Source organism: Fusarium solani (assembly GCF_023522795.1).
Source record: "Fusarium solani strain SB1 chromosome Unknown bctg00000011, whole genome shotgun sequence".
NCBI classification, from domain to species: Eukaryota; Fungi; Ascomycota; class Sordariomycetes; order Hypocreales; family Nectriaceae; genus Fusarium; species Fusarium solani.
Window position 1 is genome coordinate 977,468 of NW_027072149.1, and position 13,687 is coordinate 991,154.

At 51.0% G+C, this 13,687-nt stretch overlaps 7 protein-coding genes across 7 annotated transcripts; 1 reads left to right on the top strand and 6 right to left on the bottom strand.

Annotated features, from left to right (window-relative positions):
- Nucleotides 1-4: 4 nt before the first annotated feature.
- Nucleotides 5-843, bottom strand: MRS44_015373 (uncharacterized protein; the record flags this gene model as incomplete). Its single annotated transcript, XM_065619181.1, has 4 exons — nt 5-395; nt 446-531; nt 578-720; nt 771-843. 4 exons carry the CDS (start codon nt 841-843, stop codon nt 5-7), a joined length of 693 nt encoding a protein of 230 aa, XP_065475253.1.
- Nucleotides 844-863: 20 nt separating this feature from the next.
- Nucleotides 864-1,414, bottom strand: MRS44_015374 (uncharacterized protein; the record flags this gene model as incomplete). Its single annotated transcript, XM_065619182.1, has 2 exons — nt 864-1,249; nt 1,303-1,414. 2 exons carry the CDS (start codon nt 1,412-1,414, stop codon nt 864-866), a joined length of 498 nt encoding a protein of 165 aa, XP_065475254.1.
- Nucleotides 1,415-2,249: 835 nt separating this feature from the next.
- On the bottom strand, nt 2,250-4,079 carry MRS44_015375 (uncharacterized protein; the record flags this gene model as incomplete). The annotated part of the gene is made up of 4 exons (XM_046267824.2): nt 2,250-2,482; nt 2,537-3,249; nt 3,305-3,811; nt 3,871-4,079. The coding sequence occupies 4 exons, from the start codon at nt 4,077-4,079 to the stop codon at nt 2,250-2,252; spliced, it is 1,662 nt and encodes a 553-aa protein (XP_046126313.1).
- A 1,035-nt stretch (nt 4,080-5,114) lies between these two features.
- MRS44_015376 (uncharacterized protein) lies at nt 5,115-7,131 on the bottom strand (the record flags this gene model as incomplete). Its single annotated transcript, XM_046277609.2, has 3 exons — nt 5,115-5,410; nt 5,474-6,960; nt 7,016-7,131. 3 exons carry the CDS (start codon nt 7,129-7,131, stop codon nt 5,115-5,117), a joined length of 1,899 nt encoding a protein of 632 aa, XP_046126314.2.
- A 1,073-nt stretch (nt 7,132-8,204) lies between these two features.
- On the bottom strand, nt 8,205-9,511 carry MRS44_015377 (uncharacterized protein; the record flags this gene model as incomplete). The annotated part of the gene is made up of 7 exons (XM_046277610.2): nt 8,205-8,315; nt 8,373-8,500; nt 8,563-8,615; nt 8,676-9,085; nt 9,133-9,281; nt 9,339-9,418; nt 9,486-9,511. The coding sequence occupies 7 exons, from the start codon at nt 9,509-9,511 to the stop codon at nt 8,205-8,207; spliced, it is 957 nt and encodes a 318-aa protein (XP_046126315.1).
- Nucleotides 9,512-10,083: 572 nt separating this feature from the next.
- MRS44_015378 (uncharacterized protein) lies at nt 10,084-10,951 on the top strand (the record flags this gene model as incomplete). Its single annotated transcript, XM_046277611.2, has 3 exons — nt 10,084-10,092; nt 10,140-10,843; nt 10,900-10,951. 3 exons carry the CDS (start codon nt 10,084-10,086, stop codon nt 10,949-10,951), a joined length of 765 nt encoding a protein of 254 aa, XP_046126316.1.
- Nucleotides 10,952-11,406: 455 nt separating this feature from the next.
- Nucleotides 11,407-13,137, bottom strand: MRS44_015379 (uncharacterized protein; the record flags this gene model as incomplete). The annotated part of the gene is made up of 5 exons (XM_046273104.2): nt 11,407-12,251; nt 12,341-12,540; nt 12,591-12,841; nt 12,890-12,957; nt 13,023-13,137. 5 exons carry the CDS (start codon nt 13,135-13,137, stop codon nt 11,407-11,409), a joined length of 1,479 nt encoding a protein of 492 aa, XP_046126317.1.
- Nucleotides 13,138-13,687: the final 550 nt, after the last annotated feature.

Sequence of the window (13,687 nt, forward strand, 5' to 3'; positions counted from 1 at the left end):
AGCACTATGCCTTGACCTGAGCCTCGGGAGTCTCGTGAAAAAAAGGGTAATCGTTGTATCCCTTCTCAGGAGGGTCAGCTCCGTAAAAGGTTGATCGGTCATAAGGGTTGAGAGGCCATCCGTTTCGGAGTCGCTCAACCAAGTCAGGGTTGGCAATGTAGTGTCTTCCCATGGCCACAATATCGGCTTCCTTCCCCTTGAGCTTCGGGACTGCGTTATCCCGGTTGAAGTTTCCGCAGGCCAAGAACAGAATTCCCGCAGGCTGGAGAATCTCGCTAAAGATGTTGAGCGAGTTAACCCGCTTACTCTTCTCTGCCACTTCCGTCGTGGAGCCATTGGCGAGAGAGGCAAGCTTTTGCTCCTCGTTGAGCACCTCATCGAAGCGAGGCTCAATCCTATAGAAGTTTTAGTCATGTTTCTCGAACATTATACCTGTGATGCTTACATATGAACGTAGGCGGGTCGCTGGGCCTTGGGCAGGTCCGCGATACGCTTGCAAAGGTAGGGACCAATGCTCGTTGGGGCTGCTGTCTCTTGTGTCCTGGAAGTAGTTGTATGGTGATAGACGAATACCGACCTTCTCGGCACCGATAGCGTTACAGACAGCAGTCAACACCTCCAGGACAAAGCGGCACCGGTTCTCAACAGAGCCACCATACTCATCAGTGCGCTGGTTAATGTTGTCATGCAAGAACTGCTCCAATAGATAACCATTGGCACCTAAACTGTGTGTGAGAAAGGATAGTCCAAGGGAATATCGGTAGACATACCGTGAATCTCAACACCATCAAAGCCAGCGACATCAACTGCCCTCTTGGCAGCGGCAGCCCACTCGGCAGTCATCTCGTGGATCTCATCCACTGTCATGCCCCGTGGGGATCATCCTTGCACTCAGTGCCATCGAGATACTTGCCATTCATGGGAATTTCGCCAGAAGAGATGGGTCTCTCGCCTCGCATTCCACTTGAGGAGGCTCGGCCAGTGTGCCAAAGCTGGGTAAAGATGAACCCACCCTTGGCATGGACGGCGTCGGTCACCTTGCGCCATCCCTTGAGCTGCGACTCGGTAAAGACGCCTGGGACGCCGCCATAGCCACTGGCTCTGAGACAGATATCTGTGGCCTCAGTGATTTGCAGGCCGCCATCAGTGGCACGATCGCCGTAGTACTTGACGACTCGGGGACCAGGGACGTGGACGCCGGGGGGACTCGGCATCACATCGCATGCGCGTGTTGGGGGCCTATATGACCCTTGTAAGTGGCTGTTCCCGTGGCACGGGTCGGTGGGTGAACACGATGAGAACGTACCTGGATGATGCGATGTTTCAGGCTCAAATGTCCCAACTTGAGGGGCGCGAACAGCACGCTATCCTTGAGGGCGACATGTGTCTGAGGGGGTGTGATGGCAACGGGCATTGTGAAGAGATATGGAGGAACTAGTGATGTATTGATGCCCTGGAAAATGAGAAAGAAGTAACACTTTTATCAGAGCTTGTCAAAAGTCGCTACAGCCAACGGTAGAAATACTAGTTGTTGAGGAAGATGAGACATCTTCTCCCAGGACATTGTCTTGCGGCGCTACACGTATCCCACTGTCTGTGCTAACTCTCAGCAACAGTGGATTTCACCGCCGTTGATCTTGGATCTTCCCGACCCCTTTCTCCCACTCTTGATGACCCTGGAAGTGGAGGCCGAGGAGACGTCGGGGGCCAAGATTACAGGGGGGATCGAGAGTGGGGGAAGGGATCTTGGATACGAGATGAGATAAGCAGGGGCGTCTAACTTCAAACTAGGCTAAAAACGGTGCGTTTGACGAAGGGATCTTGGATACGAGATGAGCTCTCGAGTCCTGAGCCCTAGACAAACCTCGCTCAATCTCAATGGTGATGCATTACAAAGCATGGAGGCGTTGACTTGTAAATAGTATTATCCTAAGATCCGAAATACGTACAACCTTGAGGCTTAGGAAGATTCGCTGAAGACTATTGTTGAACGATGCTTCACTTACGATGGCCCGAGAAACGTATTGTCTCACAAACTAACCAAGGATCAGGAGCTCTTTTGATGATGTTTCAGGCATCCGAAAGCAGTGGCATCGGGAAATTTAGACTAAAGCGGCAAAAATGCATCACAAGGTCATTTTAAAAAATCTCCGTGAACTAAGATTTATTCCACTATACGTTGCTACAGAGAAGTCCTCCCATCCCAACACCCCATCCGTCCAAGCACTCTTTGAACATCACGATCTTGCTTAAATGGAAGCATGACCATGGGTCTCATATGGAAGCCCAATGCAGAAGAATCCGACCACAATCCAAAGAGCTGCACTGGCGTAGATGGGAACGACAGTGTAACCACCATAGGTCGAGACGAACGAGGCCGCAAGACCACCCAGTCGGAGCAGTGTGGCAGCAATACCCGTTCCAGTGCCTCGGACAGGTCCTGGGAAAGACTCTGGAGTAAAAGCAAACATGATGGCGTATTCTGTCGACCGTATGTTAGAGATGACCATAAGATGGGGGTGATGGAGCAACTTACCAAAGTTTCCGAGAATAGCAGTGGCACATTGGAAGCCGATATCAGCAGCCTGGGTACCAACAGAGGTGTAGGCAAACAGGAAAGCGCCTGTAAGAACAGAAGAGATGGCCATCATCCATCGACGACCGAATCGAGTCTCGACAAGGAATCCAGCAGCGATCGGACCAACGATGCCGACAGACGACACGATGCAGTAGACCATGTACGTGTAGTTGAAGGAGGTGTTGGCAGAGTAACTGGCCTTTGTCTCGAGGTACGATGGGATGAAGGCAAAGTACAGGGGGTACGCGACACCGATGGTAAGCCAGATGAGGAACGTGACAGAGCTGTGCTGTGCCATCTTGCGTCCGGCAAAGAGAGTACGGTAGCTGTCCAAGCTGAAGTCCTTGAAGTTCTCTCTCATGATATCCATAAAGGACAGCTTCGTAGGTGCAGTAGGAGTGGCAGCTGCGGCAACCATCTCGTCGATTGTCTGCGTGACCTGAGGGGCATTCGACGCGCCTTGGATCCGGTTATCAATCTCTTGCAAGAGGTCAAGAGTCAGAGTCTCTGGCTTGCGGTTGAATCGGGCAATGTGGTTGACCGCAGCGACAGCTTCTGCGTCTCTTCCCTGGGAAAGAAGATACTTGGGAGACTCGGGGATCTTGAAGATGAAGATACGGATAAGACCAAGGAAAATGGCAATTCCACCCAGAGTAATCATGAGATATCGCCTGTCCAAGATACCATATTAGAACACAGTCGAGCTCATGAGCCAGGTTTACTTACCATCCCATGTTGTCTTGTCTCGTGCAGTTGGTGGCATCATCGCAAGCAAAGTTGGCAAGGAAAACCCAGGCCAAAAGAGAAACGATGACCTGACCAAGGTTCCACCAGGCAGAGAGTGTCACGAGAAGCCATTGATGGCTCTGAGGGACGAATTCTAAGAAGACAATGCTGTCGACAGGGACGTTGCCGCCGGCGGCAGTACCGACGACGGCCCAGAGAGCGCAAAAGGCAGTGAAGTTTTGCGCACCGGCGCTGGCACAAGCAAAGATACCTCCGTATAGAATGGTGGAGTTGAAGGCAGGCTTTCGGCCGATGACATCAGCTGCCGTGCCCCAGAAGAAAGCGCCAATGATCAAGCCGACGTAGTAAGCGACAGAGCTGAAGCTCAGCCGGCTGATGTCTGTGAACTCGTTGCCGACTGGGGGTCGAATGGCTGTGATGCCCTGAGACCAGAAGTTGTCGATCATCCAGCCGCAACCGTTGACGATGAAGAGGTACCACTGGAACCTGTTGAACATGGGTAAGCTTTGGATCACAAAAGCTTAGGTGCCAAGGATCATGTGTACCTTCCAGTACCAATTGCACTGAGATGCTCCGCGATGAGCTCTGACTTGAGACGGTAAGACTCATTAACTGCACTTCCGTAGAATTCACGGACGGCGCTGTCTTCGACAGCATGAGTCTCACCCGGGCGGACGGAGCTGGCGGTAGAGCTATGCTCAAGCTTCGTCCCCGAGATGTCTTTGGGAGTGGATGCAGGGGCAATGGCAGACATGATGAAGGATGGTGAGGAGGTATGGGCAAGAGAGAGAAGGATGAGGGAGGTGGTGGACAGCTCGACTTTCAGGCTTCAGGGCACTCCTTCATATATGACTGACTCGGTCTGGCTGTGATCAGTGCTGGAGGCCTTGCTATCTTTTCTCAACAAGGGACCGTAGCTACGTACAGCTGCGAAGAGTCTGGCCCTGGCTAAAGACGTAAGGTTCACATCCATGTGCCCCTATCCCGGACAGCCTCTAGCGGTGTCGTTTATCACAGCCGGGGCCTTGGGAGCTGACTGATAGCATGACAAGGGTAGAATGGAACGAACTTGAGGCAGTATCTTATCGTCCGGCTACTCCTAGTCTTGTCTCTTATCGGAATGCCTTGATATCATTCGCCTTTCCGAGTAATCTGACCCCACCCCCACTTTCAACAAAGCATGGTGCTGCGGTTATCTGTGTAGCAAAATCTGGGGAAGCCCAGGCTAGGATATCAACCCTGCTACGCCACTTTGCGGGGGAAGACACCTTCTGCCATGCAGAAGCATGCTAGTGACACAATTGCTGATTCCATGGATGCGGATAGGCTGCAGCAAGGGTAGGGGACTTACCGAGAGCCCCGGCGAGTGCGGCCAATGCAGTAATGAGACCGCACCTGACGGGAAGCATGGTCCATTTGACCGATATCAGGACTTGGGCCCAGACCGCTGGAGCCAGCTGAGGCTCTATATGGGAACGATGATGTAGTACCGTATGACTCGAGCTCCGTCATGGTCCGAAATGAGGTCAGAGCCAGATCAATCTTGAAGGCAATGGCGCCACGTTCTGGGATCAAGCAGGAAGATTGATGATATCGGTCGGCTAGATCACAAGCGTACCAGTGTTGCTATCTCAAGAATGGGACTCATGAGATGAACTTGAGGATATTGGTAGATGTGAAGCTGGGGACATGCATGAACTGACTCGGCAGGGGAACGCGCTGCCATGCTCAGTACCAGATCTATTCTTATCCTTCCATTGAGATGGCAAATCTAGCCATCGTGACTCGTTTACAGGCTTTGGGGGACGTGGAGGAACCCCTGAAAGTACGAATCCAGCCACTGCGCTGCAGCCTTCCCGTCCTCGTCTCCTGCACCCTTGAAACGACGAAGAGCACCAACGTATCCATCAGGCCTCACCACGATGACGGCCACTTCGCCTGGGCTTACAGAGCCTAGCCATTTTTCTGAGCATGAGACTCCTCGCCTATCGAGGTATGACACATCGTCAAGATACACTGTCCATTTACTCTTGGAGAAGGCCTCGGGAAGCTCGGCAATCTCAAACTCGTTCTTGTCGGTAGATGCTATAGCGGAGTAGTGGTTAGCAACAGTATGATGACAATTTCTCGAGGAGTAGCATGACTTACTGATAAGGCCGTATGTAAAGAGTTGGCTGACTGTAGTATACCGTTCTGGTCTTAGATAGGCATCGTCGGCACGCTTAGCACGAGGCTTGGCCTTGTATGATGCTTCAGCTGCCTTGGAAAGCTGAGACAAGAACGTCGAAGGAGCAGATGCTGCTTGATCGAAGTTTTCGAGAAAGCTCTTCTCACCACTTCCCGTGACGTTGGGGACGGCAAAGTACAACCGGAACTGACCCAGAATAGGAATATCGAGCTGAATGTCGACAGGACAAGCGTCAATGTATCTTGTAACTTTGGCGGGTGGGAGATTGCATCCGGGCTTCGCGTTACCACCATGAGCCTCTTCAACACCCTGGTTGAGCTCGTTTGGCCCGTACTCAACCCCTATTCCGGAGATGAACCTGGTGTTCTTGCGGAAGTTCTCTGCCAGGCGCTTTGCATCACCACCGGCAATCTCATTGGCGTGCTCAAAGTCAAAGTTGATGAGATCGTGGGCAATCTTCTTTCTCTCCTGCTCGTAGCTCTGGAGGAGAATGCCATCCTTGGCGAAGCCACGGGCAGCTAGGTTGAGCTTCCATCCCAGGTTCCACGAGTCGTGTACACTGGTGTTCATGCCCTGAGCAGCCTTGGGGCTGTGGGTATGGCTTGCGTCTCCCGCGATAAAGGCACGAGCGGTTGGGTCGAGGAACTTCGAAGCTACGCGTTGAGAGACTGCGTAGTTTCCGAACCACTCGACCGAGACCCATTCAACTCGGTAGGGAGCCATGACAAGTCTTGCTTGCTCCATCACGTAGTCCTGGGCAAGGCCCTTGGAAGTGATGGAGGACTTCATCTCGATATAAAGACGAGTCATGTTGCGCTCTCGTGGAATGATCAAAACTGAGCCGTGCTCTTCAGAGAAGACCACCGTCTTGCTCCAGATATCAGGGAAGTCTGTATCAAGCTCGCCGTCGAGAACTCCCCATACGGAGTTGTGAGGGCTTCCTTGTCCATTGGCATTGGGGATACAATTGCGAACCTGCGAGCGCGCACCATCAGAGCCGACTAGATATCGTGCTTGGATAGTCGTTTGAGCGTCAGGAAGGTCGCAGTTGATGAGAAGAGGGCTTGATGGATCCTCAGACCGTGATGTGAAGCCAGTGAACTTGTGACTGCGGCTGACTTCAACGCCGCTCTTTCGAAGATCGTCAATGAATGTGCTCTCCATCATGCCTTGATGGCACAGCAAGATATAAGGCTCCAGCACATCGACAACAGAGGCTGGATAGTGAACTTCTCGTCCTGTGCGGCGGATACCCTCCTTCTGTGATCCTCGCCAGAGACAAATGTCGTGTACTCTAACTCCAGTCTTCATGAGCTCATCGCCAATGCGTAGCATCTGGAACGTCTCAATGGTCTTGGGTTGGATGCCATCAGCCCTGCCAACCGTGGTCTGGTCAGGCCTCTCATCAGCTACCTTAACTTTCAGACCCAGCTTTGCAGCAATGACACTATTCAGGGGTGTGTCAGCCAAGTGTAACAGGGGTTGGAGACCGGGATACATACCTCAGCATGAGGCCGGCAGGGCCAGCGCCCACAACGCACACATCGTAGGGTCCATGCTCCTCAGAAGCGGGGGCGCTTCCATTTGTGTGGCCGTCGGTAGTTGAGAGACTCGTCATGTTGAGAAGTGTTGCCAGGTTGTGAAGGTTGACGAGGTAAAATGTCAAAGCTGCCGTACTGAAGTCAGCTTCCAGAAGTTTGTATCAATATCTGGATTAAAAGAGAGAGTATAGACTTTTTCTGATAATTGTAACAATTCGTCCACAAGGCTCAGAGCAGCTATCACGACAGGTACATGTACCTTTCTGTTGGAGCTCGGCAGTAAGCTGGACGGGGTGAAGCCCGAGGACGACGAACCTCACAACTGCCCTCGTCCCACGGTCAGCCCATTTGCAGTGGAGTAATAGCTCAAGAGTGCGGGTAACCACGAAACAGATTATGATTAACAACCCCATTCAAACGTGAATCTGTCCATGCCGGGCTTCGGCTTGTCTCCCCCACTCTTGAATGCCGGGGTTCCAACCGAGTCAAGGATGACGCCTTAAGGAGCCACTAGCCTTATCAGCAAGCTCCAGACTCGCGCTAGGCCGGGGGCTCCGGTTAGATGCGGAGAACTCTGAGTCGGTGCCAGATGCCAGCCAATTGGAATGAAGGGTTCTGATGCCGTTGATCAGCGCGTGGTGTTCATGGAGCTTGCCGAGCTTCGTCCGCCATGAGTCTGCTGTCGTTCTCCTCTTGAAGGTTTTTTGAATGAGAATAGTCTACGTGGTAGCTTATGAATACAATCGTCGTAGATTTGGAGAATACCTTAGATAAACCCATCGTATATCTTGGGATTGTTTTTAAGAGGGGATTCTAGTCTGTATGAATCCATTGATTCCCTCCTCGACAAAGCGAGTACTTTGGTGTAGGGTAGGGAGATTTCATCGTGAACCATCGAGCATGGAGTTGAGGGGAGGCTTTTGGGACGTAGCACGTCAAGCTTCTTTTTAGGAGCTGCATCATAGCATACAGATATTTTTATTAAATTAAATGACGCCTCTTCAAGGAGCCAATGGCCACAGAAGTAAAGAACACAGCCATAGAAGCTTTGCATTAACGACCTGTCCCCATTGCCCAGTCACTCGAGGGAGCTTTGACATTGGAATGAAAGCATGGTTAACTTCAACGACATGACATTTCTATCTATTCTCTAGCTCTGTGTCTTCTTCCACTCGTGGTATCTCTTCATCGCCTCCTCTTTGCTCGCGGGCATCAGAGCGCCCTGAGGCGCTGCGTTCTTACTTTTGAAGTAATCGGCCATCTTGAGCCCGTTAGTGACGATCCTAATTGTGATAGAAAGGAAGCATGGGCGACATACCTCGGCCATAGTTACCCACTCAACGCCTTCGTGCTTGTTGATGTGCTCAATGATACGCTCATGCATCAAGAGGACGTGGGGTCTTCCCGAAACATCGGGATGGATGGTCATTGGAAAGATGAACTCATCTAGGTGGGTCAATGTTAGCAGGGGGATGGTGCGTTTGAGGTGAATTGACGATGAGACGTACCATACTCCCTGTAGAAGTAGTCGAAATGGTCTCTCCAGATGTCCTCGACGTCCCTGCTCCTCATTAGCACCAGTGTTACGCAATGACCGGTCTGTCTAGCAGCCACAACATACCGAGGGTTAACCCATCCGTGTGAGTTGGCAGAGTTCTTGATGAACATCATTGGAGGAAGATCATCGATATACCATGATCCAGGGATCTCAACCAATCCGGTTTCCTTTCCCTTGACCAGTGGCTTCATCCAATCCTCGGCGTTCTTTGTGTAGTCGATCTTTGTCCAGGTATCACCAGTCCTCAACCAATAGGGCTGGCAATCATGATGGAGCATGGAATGGTCATACTCGATGCCGTAGCTGAGGAGCAACTCAGTTCCTTCGGCACTAGTCTCCCACCATGGAGCCACACTACCTCGAGGCGGCTTGCCTCCACAGAAGTCAGTGATCAACTTCCACGTCTTGTCAAGAACGTCTCTCTGCTGCTCAAAAGTCATGTCTGCAGGATTCTCATGGGTGTATCCATGAAGCTGTACATGTCAGTGTTGCTCAATAGCCTGAGAGGAACAGAACATACGCCAATCTCGTGTCCGGCATCCCGAACGAGAGCACACTCCTCAGGGAAGGACTCTAATGTGTGACCAGGGATGAACCAAGAAGCTTTGATGTTGTACTTGTCAAAGAGCTTCAAGAGGCGGCGGGTTCCAATAGTGCCCGCCCAAATACCTGTATGGCATCACGTCAGTCATTGAGATCACATCTGTCGAACTCAGGCTGACCCACCTCTGCTCACGTCACTGGTGCTATCTTCGCCACCATATGAGCCAAGCCATCCGGCAACAGCATCAATATCCACACCATAACTGTTGGGGTGGTCGGTTAGTTGACAGTTCCGCCATAGGAGTGGAGTTGAACCGGGGTATCACTCACCAAACCATAACCTTCTTCTTGCCCATCTTGAATGACGCGAGTAGAAATGAATGAGTAAGCAATACGGAGTTCTGGAGGTCTTCTAAAGAGATCCGAGCGTCTAAAATCAGCTGATGGTAGGTATCCTTGGAGCAAACTGAATGCCACTGGCTTGACTTGAAGTATCAGGTTGCCTGTCTCGGGACCCCTGATATGCTTCTGGGTTCAAGGTAGAGTAGCTCGTAAACTCTATCTCGTCATAGACCCCGCTATTGATCGCGATTAGATATGCCTGTTGTGTTCACATGCAGGCCTCAAGAGTGGGAGAGTGGGCTGTCGTGACTCTCCCACTCTTGGCGGAGATAACTCCACCAACGCTTGGACAAGCGATATGCAGGCCCTGAACGACTCGACAACGGTAAGACAAGCATGAATGGAGATAATGGTGGGTACTTTTGACGATAATCTCTTTATCGTATGAGAATGAGTGCAACTACAAATCGTACCAAAACATCCCGACCATCTGCAGCACCCTTGGCATTTGGCACTTACCTTGTTGTTACTTGTTAGTCTCAAAGACGCTAAAACCAGTTCGACCAAGCCCGTCAACACCATAAACATGTCCAAGGTTAGTTATCCATGCCGTCCAAAGTATCGGCTGACATCAGGCGATAGTTTTCAGTTAGTGGCCGCGTGGCCATCGTCACTGGTGGAGCCAGGGGCTGCGGGATGGCTTTTGCTGAAGGCCTGGCAGAGTCCGGGGCAGATGTTGCAGTCTTTGATGTGATCAGTCCAGCCGGCAACGAGTTGGAAGAGTTGGCATCTAAGCATGGGGTAAAGACTCGATCTTACATCGTTGATGTCACCTCTCTTTCGAGCTTGAAAGAGGGGTTTGCCTCGGTGGCCAAAGACTTTGACGGAAAGTTGGACATTCTAGTTGCTTGCGCTGGCGTGAACAAGAATGTCCACTTCCTTGACACGGAGGAAGAGGACTTTGAACGTCTCTTCAATGTCAACTGCAAGGGTGTTTACTTTGCTGCGAAGCTCGCAGCCAAGGCCATGATCGCCAATGGAACCAAGCATGGAAGCATCATTCTAGTCGCAAGCATTGCATCCCACATGGCTATCAGATCTCAGAGATCAACAGCCTACTGCGGCACGAAGGGCGCAGTGAGAGCCATGGTGGCGCCGATCGCTGCAGAGCTGAACGAGTACGGAATCCGTGTCAACTCGGTTAGTCCTGGCTATGTCAGGACAGCCATGACAGCGCCGTTCCCGGATCTTCTTGAGGGATGGAAGGATGAGATCATGAACCATAGGGTTGCTGAGCCCGATGATATCAAGGGAGCTTGTGTCTTTTTGGCCGGCGATGCTAGCAAGTGAGTCTCCAAAGACGTAATGCCGACGATCGCTTCATTTACTAACTCACACATAGATATTGCACTGGCACTGATATTCTGGTGGATGGAGGAGTAACAAAATGGTAGTGGTAGAATAATTGACCCCTTTCACAAACAATTCATTGTATTCCGCGCATCTCTAGAACCTTCAGCGAACATGTACTTGATTGACACGACTTTGATCTCACCCCTGTGTTCTGTCTGCTTCATGTTGCTTCCGTAGAGGACAGGGAGATTGCTGCTGATTCCAGTGACGACTCAAACGAAAAAAGGGCACACGACACAACATGAAAGAACATAGCAGCCAACACAGAACGGCATGAGTCGCAATGCTGGGAAACACAGTCGTTATAGACATGACAAAGCCAGTAAGACAATGTAGTGTCAAAGGACAGCACAAGAGAAGCACTTACTCACAGTAACTCAGGTAGTGCGATTGATCATCTGCTATTGTCTCTAGGAGAGGTAAAGAACAACAGAATTATTTGCAGGGGGGCTGTTTCTTGTCCTTCATCAGGGGCATCTCCATGGCTATCCTAACCTTAGACAAAGTACCTCCATTTGGGGTCATCTTCGCCATCTCTAAGCTCATTCGTATCCACATCCTCGGCTCTGAGAACAACGCCCTGCTCCTGGTTCTTCTTGTTATTCTGCTTCCGCATCCACAACCCAAGTCCTAGAGTGAAGAAGATACAGGTCACATTACAAGCAGCCGTGGCGATCAGGGTAGGAGCATAACGAGGCGCGTAGGTTGTCCTAAAGGTTCCGGCCGAGAGGATTCCTCCAATATTTCCAAGACCAACAAGAAGTCCAGTTGTCGCAGCTCGAGAGTTTTCACTCATATTGTTGTTGTTATGCCAACTGTGAACGAGGCAACTGGGGATGTATGCTCCTCCAGCCAGCATGAAGCATGCAAAGTACGCAACACCAACGTGTGCTTGAGCATCGATGATGGCCAGCACAAGAAGCCCTGTCAGACTCAGGACGAGACTTCCAACGATGTGGAAGGTTCTCTCTCTGTTTCTGTCTGAGCTGTAGGTCACAGCCAGAAGAACCAGGAAGCCGGCGACGTTGGGTGGCACAGTGAGAAGGTTGGTGACAACGACTGAGTAACCAAGTCGACGAAGAACAAGAGGCAGGAAGTTGGCGGTGGTGGCAAAGGCGACGGGGTAAGTCAAGCTAATAACACACCAGACGAGGAACTTCCAGCTGTTCCACGACTTGAAGCATTGCCGAAGATTGAACTCTTCGTTAATCTTTCCAGAGCCGTCTCGGAGAGATCGAAGAGTGGCAACCCGTCTCTGATCTTCTGTGAGGAACCAAGCGGTCTGGGGACTCGCTGGTAGCCACCAGAAGGCGATGACTCCAAAGATGATAGTCATTGCACCTGTTCATCCGGGGGTCAGTTACATGGACAATAAGCGTGTGACAAGTCGGTCCTTTTTCAGGTAGTAACGAAACCTGTGTGCAGCTCACCTTCAATGAGAAACAGCCACATCCACCCAGTGACTTTGGGGTGATGAATTTGGAAGACACCAAATGAGATGAGGCCAGAAAAGGCACTAGCAAGGAGTGCACTTCCAAAGAACAGGGCAATACGGAAACCGAGCTCGCCACGGGTGTAGAAAAGTGTCAAATAGAAGACGGCACCAGCGAAAAACCCTGCTTCAAAGGCACTAGCAAACCGTGAGCATAGACACCGAGACAAACATGTCTATTCACTTACCCAAGGAGCAGACGGATGGCCAGCATGCCTCCAAAGTTCTTGACTGCGGCTTGCAGCAGCGCCATGGCCCCCCAGCCGACCATGAGAGCGGGAAGCATTACTCTACCAGAGAATCTTTTGGTGAGAAGGTTAAGAGGAAGATCGCAGAGGCCATTGGGTACGTAGAAAAGCAGAATCAGAAGAGAGAACTGCTCTCCAACGAACCCCAAGTCCTTGCTCATTCCATCTGTCTCGGCGTTTCCAAGGTTGCTCTGGATGAATTAGCACATCATGCTGTCACCCCAAAGACTTTGACTTACCCGGTCGACAGCATTGAAGAAATACATGATGCTCAAGAAAGGCAGCAGGTACATGTCCATTCTCTTGACTGTGGAAGATGAGTAAGTGACATGAAAAGGGGGCGACCATAGGATGTCGAGTGTTGTTTCTTACCATAAGCCCGTTCAGCAGCGGCATCAACGACCAAGGTTGAGCCAGTTTCTTGATCTTTCCGAGCGCCATCATTGAAGGGCTGGGGGTCCTTGGTTTCATGAACTACGTTATGCATTTTGAGTCAAGACTTGAGATCGATGGATGGACGAAATTGCTGTGCAGCAAGGCATTCACGTGTTTGATTCAGTGAGACAAAGACCAAGAAATATACAAATGAGAGTTCACAGGCAACTCGTAAGTGTAGATAGTATACATGATAACCCCTCTCAAGAATGGGCGATCATATCTTGAGCTAGCAGTTGTGGCTTGCTCTGGTTGAAGGCCAAAGCTGATACAGTATCTCGAAGGAATCGAGTCAAGATTAGCTGAAGGCAAGCGACAGGCGCTCGGTGGGAGACGGAGATCTATACCCAGGCGTCCATCACATCTCAGGAGTGGGTAATTCCTTGGCATTCCTTCGCTTGGCCATTGGGCCACTGTTATCAAGAATGGGGGCCAAAAGGCAGCATTGAGCAGTCTGAACGTGTTGGAGGAAAGGATCGAGGCAAGTACATTGCATCACAGGATTATCTATGATAATCTCGAAACAGGTCATTTTTATCGGCATCTCTAGTGCATGCGGTTGGGATGTAGTGCCGTTGTCAGGCCTAGTGTTCCTCCTAGTG